Source organism: Crocuta crocuta, unplaced genomic scaffold, assembly GCF_008692635.1.
Source record: "Crocuta crocuta isolate KB4526 unplaced genomic scaffold, BGI_CrCroc_1.0 scaffold130, whole genome shotgun sequence".
Taxonomy (NCBI): domain Eukaryota; kingdom Metazoa; phylum Chordata; class Mammalia; order Carnivora; family Hyaenidae; genus Crocuta; species Crocuta crocuta.
Window position 1 is genome coordinate 13,150,660 of NW_027527920.1, and position 15,522 is coordinate 13,166,181.

Below are 15,522 nucleotides of genomic sequence, written 5' to 3' on the forward strand. Positions count from 1 at the left end.
CGGTAAACAGAGGGAACAACTATGATTTGGATCAAAGTTGGGATCTGAAGTTAAACAGTAAATTCAGTTTTAAAAAATGAAATACAGAAAAGGCTGTGAAAAACTTTGCATTTTTATTTTCTTTCTTATTCTAGAAACACCTGTGTGATGACACAAAATACTTGGTGATACAGAACAGTTGTTCTTAAGAGTGCTTACCAATTAAAGTTTCCTGAACTAAAATATCGGATAGTCTTTTAAAGTTTGGAATCACATCATTGTTATCCCAGCTGCTATGTCTTTTATACAGTTTTTCATATAAAGTACATAAGGCTTTTGTACAAGCCCAAATACCTTTGGTTACAGTGGTGTCAAATGGTTGCATTATACTCTGAAGAACCTGGCCTTGGTCATAGTGAAAACAGAAGTGCAGATGAAAGTGCTTTTTGGACAGTTTGCAAACTGTGTTAAAGCTATGGATTTTTTTTAAGTGTTCAGCATCCTAATTTGCGTTAAAGCTATGGATATTTTTTAAAAAGTCTTCAGCATCCTAATTCACCCTTCCTAATTTAAGGAAAATATGACTTACGACACTGCTTCTAAGTTTGGTTGTTCTTTATAGTGTGGATACCCGGATCTCTGTGAGTGTATGGGGTGGGCTGAGGGCCAGGTGAGGAGGAGGGAGTGTGTGTGGGTGGGTGTGTGTTCGGGTATGGGTGTGGTTTTTGTGTGTATGATGTGCGTGTGTCGGACTGCTTCTAGGCTACTAAGTGTCAATGGAAAAGAAAATGTGTTCAAAATACTTAAATCAAAACTAGAAGATGGGGAAAAAATGACTTATTCTATACAAAGCCTTGTCTGGACCACTTTAGAGAGACTTCTATTTTTTTAACCCTTCTATAAATATTTGATGGCACTTGAAATATTCCTGCAATAAAATGTGATTTGTGTAAAGAAAAAAAAGATTTTGTAATGTGAAACAAAGAAAGAAAGTAATGTAATTTTCTAAAAAAAAAATACAAACAAACAAACTTTGTATTATTTTCTTGATGGAATTTGTCTATTTGTCTTTGGGAAACTTTTTATTTCATTGAATGTGCCATAGTAGAAATATGTGTTTTTAGTTTTAGACTAAGGAATAGCTGTTTGTGTTCCGACATTCCAAAATGCAAAACAACCTAGTGGAATCTTGAATGAAAAGGTTTAAGTAGGATGTAAGCTTCTCTCATTGTTGCTTTTTTGCACATGTTCTCCATTCCTCTCTAGTGCAATATGTACATAGAGCACTTGCGGGTGTACCTTGATCCCTCAGGGAAAAAATACATATTTGTACAGTTTTGGTTTGTTTTGGGTTTTTTGGGGTTTTTTTTTTTTTAGATTTTGGGTTTTTTGGGGTTTTTTTTTTTGCCTTTTATTTTTGGCTAAGGAATGTCGATTGAATCACTTGTTATTGTTGAGGGGCAGCCAGATAATAATCCTAAAGCCACTGTTTTCAAACATTGATTGTTTAAATCACGTGTCCTTCCAGTGCTATTATTTTAACGTAATAATAATAATAAAAGTTATTTTCTGACAGTTCTTTGTGCTGATTGGTGGGGGGAAAAAAGGGTAAATAAGCACCTTATGATTGACTTACTGTGAATGACAATCCATCTTGATATCAACAATAGAAGCCCTATCACTTTGGAGTTGGGGTTAAGAGTCAGAAACAATGTGCTCAGGGATCTCCTAAAACTCTTCAAACAGGGTGGCCAGTACTACTGGGACAAATTGTGTTTTTTATTATTAATAATAGTAAATAATACTATCCCTCAAGGCACAAATGAACTGTGTAGAACTATGTGTACGTGTGTGTAAACTCTTCACTGTTGTCTCGTAATTTGTTGAGTTCAAAACATAGGTGTTCTTCAGTCTTGTGTGGTTAAAAACACTGAATAACTTCCAAAGCAGTAGAAAGTTAGGCCAGTAGGTTCACAAGATCTATTCATAGGCAATATACCAACAAAAGAACATCACTTTAAGTGCATTTCCACATACTCCATTTACCTTCCTCTAATAATTAAAATATCCATGATAAATATACTCATAGCATTATATATAAGAAACTATTTCAAATTCCAAATGGTGTGCAAAAAGTTTAAACAACTCATGAGATGAGAGCCCTGCTTATTGGTGCAGTGAAACAGGTGAAAGTTTGAACAAGTCTTCAAATGCCAGCAAATAACTTATTTTAATTATGTTCTCCTCTAAAAGCAAACCCCAAAAATCCCTCTATATAACACCATTCTTTTACTTCCACATTTATAGTTTTCATTTGTTGAATTAATACAAAAACTAATGTTTAAAGACAGACAAAACCCATCTATATAACAGCACCATGAGCCAGCTTTTAGGTTACATTGGACATTTTTGACATATAGGTTTGCTCTCATGTTTCTATATATTACTTTTCAGAAGGTCAGTCAACCTCAGTATAATTGTTGGCTTTGATTCTTCTATATCTGGAATACACATTCAGAAGAAACTCTACATATTTTCTTACTCCCATAGCAGAGTATAATTTGGGAGAACTTTCCATGTTGTTTAGATGAAAAAGAAACTTTGACCTTGTTGTTTTTGATAATAAAGACTAAGGAAAACAGCAGAAATCTCTCTCTCTCCCCCTCTCCCTCCCTCCCTCTCTCTCTTTTTCTCCACCTATATATATACATATATACACATACATAGGCATATATATAAACACACAGCTTATTGACATTTTCACATACTATATCATGTGACTGCCACTTCTTATAAAGATATGATACAACAGAACCCTATGAAAACAACTTTATAATATGGATCAGATTAACAGAAATGTAATTGCAATAGTAAATCTTGATCTATTACTAATTGTCTACAATACAAGTCTTCATTCTATCTCTAAACATTAGTATTATTAGAGAGGTTCCACTAGCTTTGAATTAAGAGGCCTTCCTATTGTTTATTCTTAAGATATGAGAAGGCAGAAGATTTGTAAATGTCTTTACAAAGCAATCGGTTTCACTTCTGGGTCTGTTTCTTGTTTGTGTGAGATCAGTTTTGTCAGGCTCTCAGAATAATTTTTAAAATAATCCAGAAGCCTGGCTTTATGCCAAGGAAACATCACAGATAGAGGGATCTCTATGTTTAACCAGATCTTCAGATCTCATAGCAATAAATTAATTCAGTCATTTACTTATTTATAAATGAATGACAGAATATTCAGTCCAAATAAAAGTGTTTTTTCAGCAATGCAGCATAACATGGAGCTTGTGTTATGAAACTGAATATGAATAAATAGATGCCTATAGAATCTGTGTTTGCTGTTTACATTTAGTGTGTTTGCCACATTTCCTTTTACTTTTTTCCTTCTAAGAACTAATGAAAGATAGCTTGCTATTAGCATTGACATACTGTACACGCCATTATATTGTTCTCTAAGAGCAACTAAATTGTCTCCAATGTCCGTGTGTTTCCTTTCTCACTCATTATTTTAATATGGATGAATACTATTTGTAGGAACTTGGTTATTATTGAACAGACTGCATATGTAAATGCAGATAATTCTTGAGCAATATAGTGAATATGATTTCACACACAAAAAAATCCGTATGTACTGTACACATCTTCCTGAATCCAAAATTCTCCTCTTATCCACAGTGGTTTGAAATCTCATATAAAACAGTGGTAAATTTTTAAACATTAGGACATTAGCTGGCTGCTTCTTTAAATGTACCTGTATTGTCTGCCTGCTCCTTTTGCGGAGATGTGTTTTTGTATTGGATGTTTGGGCCAATGGGAGGCTTCAAGCTACAACATATTTTCCCAGTTTAAATATATTTAACATATGACAAACCCCAGACAAGGCTTTTAATATGTATAAAGAACTGCAGTGTTAGGTGGTTTATTTGCAAACCGTTTTCAATGTTGTCCATTTTTATGGCACCTTTAACGATATTCTTGTTTCCAAAGTACAAAAAAAAAAAAAAATAGGTTAAATAATCTAGCCATAACTGAATGTCAAGCAATAAAACAAATGACTTTTGTGCATAGACTTAAAAAAATACAAATTTTAGACATCTGCATGTAAATGCAATCTCTTGTTTACTGCTTTCTTCAACTTGAGCAATTGATTCCTTATTTACTATTAACTTAAGAACTTGTAATGGCCTGTAAACATTTTCTCTCTTACTCTTCTTTCAAATTTACCTTTGTCCCTGCTTTTAAGTCATAATATTTAATGTTGTTCTGCACATCTCTATACAGTTAACTTTTTGGCTTTCATTCTGTATAGATAAGAAAATGTTATATTATAAACAGCCTACTCAGTGCAAATATTTATCTGTTTATCAAATCCACAATATGCTGTATAATACTGGTTTTACTATATAATCTATTTTAGACATAGCTGTTTAGAACTAGAGTGTGCTATTTTTGTGTTTTTCTGATGTGTGGTGCTAGATAAGTTACTTTTGTGAACAAAAAAAAATCCCTTTTATTCCTAGACAATACCACCTTTGGGTCTTGTTAATTTCACTGAGTATAACTATATATTTGTATATATATACATATATATATATCTACCTGTTCCCAACCAGCAGCTGTATCAGAGTGCTGGATTTGGGACATGCTTTTCTCTTTAAATACATAATATCATTATATAAATTATTCTAGAGTGTATTTAATTAGGATAAAATTACTTCCTTAGTATGGATATTTGACATCTATCGGGTGAATTTGTTTATAAATACGGATATATGAAAATTTATTAGTATTTACTTTATGTTTGCTACTTGGCTTTATACCACATCTCCTGAGCTGAAAAATAATTTGCCAGGCCTTCAAGATCCTAAAGAAACACTCTAGTTTAATGGAGTAATACTTTTGTTTATTCTTACTAAGGAATTATATTATTGGCACCTGACAGAGTTGTGTACTTAGCTCCTATTATAGATAATAGGCATTTATATAAAATATCCTTGGTGGCTTGATGGCAGAAACTTTCCCCTCCTACCTGAGCCATGGGAAGTATGGAGATGCCCACTATCATGGCAGAACATGGGCCATAAAGCAAATTTGACAAGGGACATTCTGTTTTAACATGACCTCAACCAGTTCCATGAACTGAGTGAAAGACTTTCACTTTAAAACTTTCACCTCTTCTCCCAAGACCTATTGGCATTGTTACAGATCAAAGTATATCAAATATCTAACTAAGGATGTAGTTAACCTTATTAAATATTGATTAGAATTGTTCTGTAATATTACTGAATTTGTAAGATCTTTAGCAAAGATTTTTGAGCAATTTATAAATATAGAGCAAATGTTTCTGTTTACTGCACTTTTTGTAATTGAAGGTAATAAATTCTCAAGCCATGGTTATTGGCTTCCGTGCACTGCATATTTACCCACAATTCTGGACATTTTCCATTTTTATGGAAGAGTTGCTGTTACCTTAATTATAAATGCAATCATGTGGTTAATGAAAGCGAATGCTGAGAGTTAACCTTTTAAAGTGAATTGGCTACAGTTTAGGGAGAAATCTCTTTTAAGTACAAATCACGTCATTCCTTATTGCTTCACTTAGAGATTGAAACCGGTTTTTGTTTTGTTTTGTTTTGTTTTTAAGCACCATTTAGTATCCTAAACTTCCTGAGGGTAGAGATTGTATCTCTTTGTGTCTACACAACAGCCAGCACATGTCAGCATCTGATAATTGTTCAATGACAAGTGTGCCCAAAATAAAACTTTTTCCTGGGATTTTTTTTTTTGGTAAATTTATAAAGTATGTCAGGCCTTATGGTTAACACTTTCTTCTACAACCAAGTAATAAAGCCACATTTAAAAAGACCACATGAAATGCTCATTCTAATTGTGTGTAGGTCTTAAGGATTAAGCACACAAATGTCACAAAACTCTGTGAGTAACAAACTCAGCCTTCTGTAAATATACATGCAAGTTTGGAAACAGTAATACTGTACCTATAAATATATGCTGTCTGTTTTGTGTACAGTATGTAAAAACTCCTTTTCTGCCACACTAAAAATGCAAGCCATTTATGGGAATCCTAAAAATAGTATTGTACTAAAACTTTGCTAATGATCTTTTTAGAGGATCATCCAACTTTTCACTTACATTGGGTTTTCTTTTCAATTCACTCTTACAGTAGTCTGCTTATTTCCAGCTGTTTGTTATTTTATTGAGTCCTCAATTTAAAAAAAATATTTTGATTCATTTTGTAAATACAAGCTGTAAAAAAAAAGAGAGAGATTTAATGTTGTCTTTTAAATACTCCAATTTTCATTCTAATATGAATGTTGTTATATTGTACTTAGAAACTGTACCTTTAATATTACATTACCTTTATTAAAAGTGCATTGAACACATCAATTTTAGATGTGCTTTATGTACTGTTATCCTATAATAAAACTTCAGCTTCTAATGGAACACTTGCCTTGTTTTTCTTCTTTTTTCTTGGTTATTGAGTTGCACTGAGTTTTCTAGATCACATTTTGTCTCCAGACAATGGGCCAGGAGAACCTTGCTACTCAAAGTGCCGTCTCCATACCATTAGCACTGGCATTGCATGCAACCTTGACCTTATTAGAAATGCAGAATTCTAGGTACCTTCCCAGATCTACTAAATCAGAGTCTGCATTTTTACAAGATCCCTAGGTGATTGGTTTGCAAATTAAAATTTGAGCAGTACGAGTCTGTAGTATAGTCCTTTTTTAAAAAAATAATTTCCATTTGCTGCGGGAAAATCTATAGAAGGATCAAGCTCCCCTTTGGATCAAAGAGGTCAAAGAAAGTAATTTTAACTCATCTATTGATTGGTCATAGCTACCAGAAATGCAGCATTGAGGATTCTCGGGCTGTTTGCTGTCTCAAAGAAGAGTGCTCTGACTGATTAGTAGTGTCTGCCCTGATGTCTGGGAGGAGAGAAATCCTGAATGCGCACCAAACTTTGTCATCTTTGCTTTAGAAATCATTACAGTGGAATGTCAGAAATGATGCCAAAGACAAAAATCTGCCTTTACCTGAACTATCTTTGCCCTACCCCAGCCCGACCACTGCTTGAGTAGATTCTATAGGAGTAAACTAATAAATTTAACATTAACTAAGTATCACAATATTTTAATCATGCAAAAACCCTGATTATAATTTATTTTGAAAGTGGGGGCACCTGGGTGTCTCAGTCATTGAGAGTCCAACTCCTGATTTCGGCTCAGGTCATTATCTTAAGGTCATGGGATCAAGCCCTGTGTGGGACTCCAGGCTGAGTGTGGAGCCTGCTTGAGATTCTCTCCCTGTGCCCTTCTGCCCCACTCACTCTCTCACAGCTCTCTTAAATAAAATATTTTGAAAGTAAGAATGTCAAGGACATTCAAATTATAAACTATCCTGATGTCAGAATAAAGGCAACAACGTTGGTATTTTCCTCTACCTGCATACTACAATACCTAAGTGTCTCTTGCACTCTGTAAAATAAATATTTGAACTGACCCCAAAAGTTGTTTCATGTGACAGTCCCCAATCCTGCTTTTATTTCCAACTGCCTCAGAGAAAAGGGAGATAAAGATTACGCATATGAAATATTTGTAGACCACTTTCTAGTATCTCAGGAAATTAAGAATGCACATTCAGGAGTTCAAATTATGAAATCTGTCACATCCAGGCCTTTGGCCAAACCCATGCCTAAGCTCCCTCTGATAAAAACAATGGTTTACACTCCCCTCCCATCATGTATTAACTTGCCCAGCTTCCAGAGGGATACCAGAACGGAAGCATAAGAGAGATTTCTTACCTCTTGTATATAAGGATCTCATGGGAGAATCAGAAAGGAAAACAAATGTCTGGTTAATAAACTCTTCGAGAAAAAACAAAAGTAATAATCATAATAAGACCTGACCACAGTGTGTCTTGGTTGGTACTATTACTACTAAGCTTTGTCTCATGAGGCAAGATCAGTCTAGCCCCTCAAAATTAGACTTCCACTTTTAGTGTGCACTGGGATCAAATGGACCAGTGCAGAGCAGGCTTTGGTTTCTCGTGACCGGTATGTGAAAAGACTATGCTCGTGAGCTGGGGAGGGTAACCGCTGACCTGCTGAGATGCAGCTCAGGATGTTGACTTCCCCTTTTGAACAAGAAACTGAAGATGGGGCCCAGTGGTATTCAAAGCCATAAAAGAGACCGTTAATATCATGTAAGTCACCAGAGACTAGAAAAATAAAAGCATTCTTGCCTAAGGGATTTCAGGAACATAGGAGCAAGCAGGGAATTTTTGTCAAGAGAACACTCATGGATCCCAGAAGAATCACACTGATGGATCCTCAACTTGTCTTTAATACAAATCTAGACTCTCCATAGTGGCAGAAGCCTACTGCCAGGTTAACAGGCACTCTGTAATTTCACTATACCACCAGTTGTAAGCTGGAGAAAAATCCTGTTTTGTTTTGTTGTTTTTCCTAATGTCATTTATCTCTGATATTGGAAAGAGATAAACTAGCCTTAATACATTGACTTTACCTCTGGATTTTTTTCCCCCCTCAGGAGGAGAACTATTGACTCCAGTAAAATATAGGCATGTCTCAACAATCCATTTGTTGTTTATTCAGTGGATGGGCTTCTCAAACAATGGTTTAATTCCAAGATGACTTCCTCTTTGTGAAGGAGAAGTTGCTTCAACTATTACCTGTGTTGTGCTTAGAGAACAAAAACTAATTTCAATATTAGCCTTACCCAAAATTATAATCATAACCTCCTAACAAATCTCACACCCACCTTTTCTACCATTCTTTCTTTATCCGTCCAATAAAATACATACTGTATTCTAAAGACAAATATAAATAATTGCTTAGTTATCTTACTTGAAATGATCTGTCATCAACTCCTCTCTGTGGGAGGGTTAGATGCTCCCTAGGAAAGACCAGCATTCAGATGAACAGTTAGTTCTGGGTTTTCTATTTATTTGTTTGTTTATTTTAGCACAGGAACCATGCAATACAGAACACAACAAAATATACTTCACAAAATATCGTCTTCTGAGTGGGAAATTTTGAACTCTTTAGCCATTCTCTTCTGAAACAGGATATCTTGAGCCAGAGCACGAAGCTGGTTTTCAGAATGATAATTCCCTCCCCACTTGAAATACCTTTTTTTTTTTTTTTTGGCTGAAAAGCCCAATTTGAACAAACTACTACTGGCAATGGTATTTCCCCCCAATAGTCCTGAATCAATTACTAGATTAAAATCTCTTTGCTAGAGAACTGTTTCTGGACTCCCCTCTCGAAAGGTCCTTCCGGATGATTGTACGTTCATGAAGCAATTTCCTGAGTGAAGTACTTACCAGGCAATAAACTCTCCAAAGCTAAGTTCATCACAAATCAGGCAAAGGAAGCTCGTTAGCTGAAGGGTAGGAAAATGACTTGGAACTAATAAAAAATAGATGATCATGCATATTTCTATGTCCCTTGGTCTGCAAGAAGAAATATACATCTAGAAGCAACTGTAATAACTGCACTTAGCCAAGTGGTTGCCCTTTTAAGAGTTCTTTTTGAAATTCGGTCCAATGAAACATCTTATAAACTCAAAATAAGTAGCACTGCTAAATACTTTTAATATGAAACTGACTTCTCATTCAACTTCTGAGTTTGTTTGTTTTTTGGCTTAGCAAAAATGGAAAACCGAATCTTTCTTCTGCCTAAAAAATCCATTGAATAAAATGGCATGATCACTTTGGAAAACAGTTTGGTAGGGTCTTAAAAAGTTAAACATAAACTTAGCATATAGCCCAACAATTCCACTCCTTGGTATCTGCCCAAGAGAAATGAAAATACAAACTTCACACAGAGGCTGGTATACAAATGCTCCTAACATTACTCATAATAGCCAAAAAGTGGAAACCATCTAATGTCTGTCAACTGTTGCATGGGTAAGCAAACTGGGTCATATCTGTAAACACACTACAATCAAGCAACAAAACTACTAACACCTACTACAACATGGATGAACTTGAAATTATTTTGCCAAGAGAAAGAATCCATATTGTATAATTTTTTTGTCTGGAAAAGGCAAATCTATAGAGATGGAAAGCAGATTAGTGTTTGCTTGGGGCTGAAGAGTGGGAAGAGAGCAAAGGGGCACAAAGGATTTATCAGAGTAATGGAATGCTTTAAAACTTGGCAGAGTTCACTGACAGTTGCAAAACACCATACATTTACTAAAACTCAGTGAATGATACAAATAAAACAGGTGAATTTTATGATCTATAGATTATACCTCAATAAAGCTATTTTAAACCTCCTACACACACACACTGGTTTTCTCATCACCCAGAGCATAAAATCCAAAGTCCTACTCCTCTAACATAGCATGAAGACCCTNTAATTTGTCTTATAATTTATATATATATATAAATTAATATATATAAAAACATATATTTGTTTATATATAAAACATAATTTGTCTTATAATTTATAATCCATTTGTTTAAAATGCCACCTACACTGTGTTTTTTTTTAAGTTTATGTTTTTATTTTGAGAGAGAGAGAAAGTACAAGCAGAGGTGGGGCAAAGAGAGAGAGACAAAGAGAGAGAGGGAATCCCCAGCAAGCTTAGCACGGCCAGCATACAGCCCAATGCAGGGCTCGAACTCATGAACCGTGAGATCATGACCTAAGCCAAAGTCAGTCTCTTAACCAACTGAGCCACCCAGGCGCCTCTACCCCCACTGTGGGGGATTCGTAGGGCAGAAAAAGCATATACTGATGGCTGTTTTATGTTGAACACTTACTCTTTGTAGTGTATTTTTTATATTTTACTTCTAATCCTCACAACAGTTCTGTAGGGGAGGATATTAAAAGTCTTCATTACCACGGGGCGCCTGGGTGGCTTAGTCGGTTAAGCGTCCGACTTTCGCTTAGGTCATGATCTCGCGGTTCGTGGGTTCGAGCCCCGCGTCGGGCTCTGTGCTGACTGCCAGCTCAGAGCCTGGAGCCTGTTTCAGTCTGTGACTCCCTCTCTCTGACCCTCCCCTGTTCACGCTGTCTCTCTCTCTCTCTCCTAGAAATAAATAAAACATAAAAAAGAAAAAATTAAAAGTCTTCATTACCAGATGAGGAAACCAAGGCTCAAAGAGGAGACTCAACATGTCTAGGATCACACTGCCAGTAAGCAAGAAAAATGAGATAAAACCTCTATCAGCTAGACTCCAAAATCCATGTTCATTTCACTAAACTGCTTCTGATTTACAAGTAGAGCATAAAGAAGAAAGGATACATACATTTAACATATTGTAATGGCAAAAGTTATAAGACCTGATTTTTAGGATCCACTTTATCACTGATCATATAATGTTGGAAAAGTCATTTGACAACCTGAGCCTCAATTTCCTTATCAGGAAAGTAAGAAGTTAGACTGGATAATCTCCAAAGTTCATTCTGGCTCTAAAATTCCTGATTCTATATGCTATCTTGCAACCACCAGAAATCACATAGACTGAACCAGAGCATACTCTTTGATGATAATCTGTAATCTCAATACAGGCCATGTATGGTGATGTTACCATATCACACTATTATGTGCTGATAACAGCAGCATAAATGAATGAACTATTCTTGAGCAGTTTATTACGCAGCTGCTGTATAGTAGGACAGGATTCCCAACTCTCTCTGACTGCATGCTTTAGGAGATAGTACCCAACGCTTGAAGTTCTACATTGCCTTGATGTCCATCTCTGTCCTAGCACAAGCTGTCAACATCACTCACCTAACAAGTGTTACCTGCACAGTGCCATTCATTGCTCTGGCTGATTTGCAAGTATTCATAAGCCCTGTCTCCTAACCTGCTTCTTCGCTACAACTCATTTAATACACTGCTAGGTAAACTTTCCTGAAACATAGAAGCTCTGACTGTGTCATTCTTCTGATGATAAACACCCCCACCCAACCCGCATTTCATTTCTTATACAATAAAGTCAGGATCCTTAGTTTAGCTTATATGTTCTTGTGTGGCCTGGTCCCAGTCTATTTTTCAAACCCGTTTTCTCTACTAGTCTTCATAGTCCTTGCAGTCCAGACAAAATAAATTACCTAAGGGTCACTGGATTCAAGGGAGATTCTTAATAGAAGTATAATTTCTCTCTAAACATAACTTTACATAATATCATAAATCATTGTAAAATTTAGAGTATGTTTTCCTGTTAGCATACAACCTGGACTCTGTTCATGCGATAGATTTATGCAGTTCCTTGTGCTGGTCTCTTTCTAGAATGCCTTTTCTCATCATGCACATACTTCAAAATCTTCAAATAAGCTGACATGTCAAGTGCCCAATGTGGTAACTGACATGTAAGTATTCAAAAGGTATTAGCTACTAAAAGCTGCTTTCTATTCTTCTCACTAGTAATTTCTCTCCCTCTTTGAACTGACACAATTTCTCTTACATAGCTTACTACTTTCTATTTTGTTTCATAATTATTTAATGTGAATACAATTCCCAAAAGCTCTAGGAAAAAAACTGGTATTCGGTCTTAGACCTATACGTAACGAAGCACAATTGTTAAGTACTCAATAAATCTTTCCTTAATGAATGAGAATAAAATTAGTGGGAGAGCCAGAATGGCTACTGGTGGAATCCGACATCTAAAGTGGGGTGGGAAGTGGAGGTGCTATTCTGTGCCAAGTACCGTGCTTGAGCACAGCTTCATCCGTTACTTCATGTAACCCTTTCAAAAATACTAAGTACGTGTTAATAGTATCTCCCCTTTACCGATGAGGAGACAGGGTCAGGAAGCTGAGACATTAGCCTAAGGTCACAGCCAAGTCTGTTTGGGTACTTCTAGTACTGAACTTGTCGCCTCTCCTCTTTTTATCATCCCTTCAGGGCCGAGAACTTTCTAAGACAACACACAGCCCCCGCCTCTCCCTTCAAGCGAGCAGCGACGTACCGAACCTAACAATTTCCAGCCAAAACACCGCGAACGCGAGAGTGAGGAATACTCAGGCCCCGCCCCTTGCGTCTTTGCATACGTCATTACGCAGGGCCGAGACGGCGCAGCCACGTCCTTTAAATAAGGCCTTCCGAGAGCGCGCGCGACAGAGTAAGGAGTGGGGTGGAGCGTGTGTGGAGTGGGGGCCGCGGCCCGGGTCAGAGCCGCCGCGGACCAAGAGGTGGGCGGAAAGGATGCTTTGCAGCAGAGACGCGGAAGGGAGGGCGCTGCCCTGCAGGCGGGCACTCGTGAGGGCGGGAGGAGGGAATATGGCGGCCCCCTGGGCCGGGCTAGGACCCTTTGCTCCAGGTTTTGGCGCGGCCCCCACCCCTGGCTTTGCTCGCCTCTTTACTTGCCTTACTGGAACCCTGTTTCTCCTTCCGGCCCCCTTTCCCTCAGCCATTCCTTTGGCCTTCATCGACTCTCCCTCCTCAGCCCCACAACGGGTCATAGTGTGAGAGGTGGATTACGTGGGAGCAGGTCAGGCCCGTCAGGTATCAAGAGACCGACTCAGATTTGACTGCTAGTTTCTCACATGCCACTTTATCAGTGCGTTCCGAATGACAGGAGAAGCAGTGAACATAGAGTGGTCAGTCCAGATTTGCATCTCTTGTGATTCCTCTGTATGGTCCCGTGAAATGTCACTTAAGTCACCTGGACCTCAGTCTCCTCTAAAGTGAGGTTCTTTTGGAAAGGTTCTTGATTTCCAGGGAGTTTCTCTGCAGCTTTGCTTGCCAGAATCTGCCCCATAACCGTGTATGTTTGGGAAAACGGAAGCAAGATTTATTTGGGCACTGAGGAGCGGAGGGGAGCTGAGTTAAGACTTACAGTGCCATGCTGTAAGCGATTTAGTGTGTAAGCAATGAGAACACCATTCTGTTTTGACTGTTTCCTCGGTGAGTGTCCTGAGAGTTCCGTTACTGGAGTTAAGTTAAATGGAGAAGGACTCCTACATGACCATTGCTGTTCTGTTACAAAGAACCTTGGGAATATTCATCTGTCTCCTGCATTCTCTTTAGGTGTCCCTGCCAGTTGAGGGTATGTGTTAAAGGTTCTCGCTACACCTAAGTTAACAGCCCCTGGCCAGCCAGTCACCTGCTTTTGATCCTGACCTTTGGTTTTTCCTCTGTTGAGTGTAGATTCTGGAGAAATCCTACCTCCGGGGGAGCGTGCACTGCCAGGCAGCAGAATTGTGAGCTTGAGTGAAGCAGACATCTAGAAATATGAGCTCCATGATGGCCATGGGTGAACCCAGGCTGAACTGGTGAGTTACATCTGCTTATGTTCTAAAGAGGAGTGAAGTGGACTGGTGGCTGGAAAGGAAGGTTTCTGGCCTGGAGAGATTTAGAGGAAACAGAAAGAAGACGCAAGTGTAATGGCTCAGAATGTACCCGGGTCTTATATACTGAGCCCTTTTGAGTTACAACTGATGGCACTTCCTTTCCTGAAAATGCCAATAGTTCATCATTCAGATTGCTACTAGATGTTGCTTCATCCTGTATTTATTGTTGGTCTCTCAGTGAAGGCAAGAGGCTAGAATTTTTTTGTGTCCAAGAACCTCGCCCATATCTGTACAAGTAATAGAAAAATCTCTTTTAAGAACAGACAAGCCTTCATTTTGTTATATTAGAGTCTGTATCAAGTGATTATGTAAATGCATAGACTGTTTTAGAAGTATATGAGAACTTCACAGATAGCAGACTTGCCAAGTGTGGTTTTGTAAGGATCTAACACATAGCTGCTTCAGATCAATTTAACACACATTTACTGAGCATCCACTCTTTGCTAGCCAAAGAGAATACTAAAGTTACAAGAGATTACAGAGATGATTAAAATAGTACCTGACTCAGAAGAGTCAATCATGTGCTCAGTAATTTTTTTTATTGCAAACAGTACTCCCTTCCTTAAAGGAGTTCACTGTCCCTGAGCCTCTGACTTTATTCTTGTATGATAGACAAAATCCTTATAATTTAATGAGGTTTCAGAGACAGAGTATCATAACAAGTCTTAAGAACCTACACTGGTAGATGGCAAGTAAGACATCCTAATTTTTATCATTTGTATTTTAATCACAGTGGTTTTATTGATAAACACTGTTAAAAACAGTAAGAAATAAGTGTGGAGCAAACATGGTAAAATTTCCTATTTTGGGAATGGGCCAGCCAGAAGTTATTTGATAGACTGTTCTATTGTAAGTTTTAGGAGGTATGTACATTTTATGCTCCTTGCCATAAAGAATGTCTTCAGGTGCAGCACAGATGCTCTTAAAATGCCATTGACATTGTGAAACCAAATGTGAGCCTTTGCACAGGATTGTAGCCCTTTTCCACAGAATCCTCATAATCTTTGTCCTTTATAGATTATGGTTCTCATTGTTTTTAACTTTTTCATTCCTTCAGCCAGCATTTATTAGATACCTCCTATATGGAAAGCATTGACTATAATAGCTTAGTGTCCAATTATGATGTTACAGAAAATCATATAAGACCTTGCAGTGGTTTTAGCAGAGGCACCCCATTTATCACATTT

The 15,522-nt window shown here is 37.4% G+C and overlaps 1 protein-coding gene and 1 long non-coding RNA gene across 3 annotated transcripts in view; one reads left to right on the forward strand and one right to left on the reverse strand.

Moving 5' to 3' along the window:
* Window positions 1-6,100: 6,100 nt before the first annotated feature.
* Window positions 6,101-13,008, reverse strand: LOC144217952 (uncharacterized). 2 transcript variants are annotated; one of them, XR_013331003.1, is made up of 4 exons: window positions 12,952-13,008; window positions 8,873-8,921; window positions 8,532-8,707; window positions 6,101-6,249 (listed from the first exon to the last, which is right to left on the reverse strand). It is a non-coding gene; the product is annotated as an uncharacterized LOC144217952 (long non-coding RNA). The 2 variants fall into 2 exon arrangements; XR_013331002.1 differs by lacking the exon at window positions 12,952-13,008 and adding an exon at window positions 9,352-9,426.
* A 973-nt stretch (window positions 13,009-13,981) lies between these two features.
* ICE2 (interactor of little elongation complex ELL subunit 2) overlaps window positions 13,982-15,522 on the forward strand; it is a 63,432-nt gene continuing 61,891 nt past the window's right edge. Inside the window, 2 exon segments of the mRNA XM_077747768.1 lie at window positions 13,982-14,031; window positions 14,133-14,257. Coding sequence (XP_077603894.1) covers window positions 14,217-14,257 — 41 coding nt within the window. The 5' untranslated portion in view covers window positions 13,982-14,031; window positions 14,133-14,216.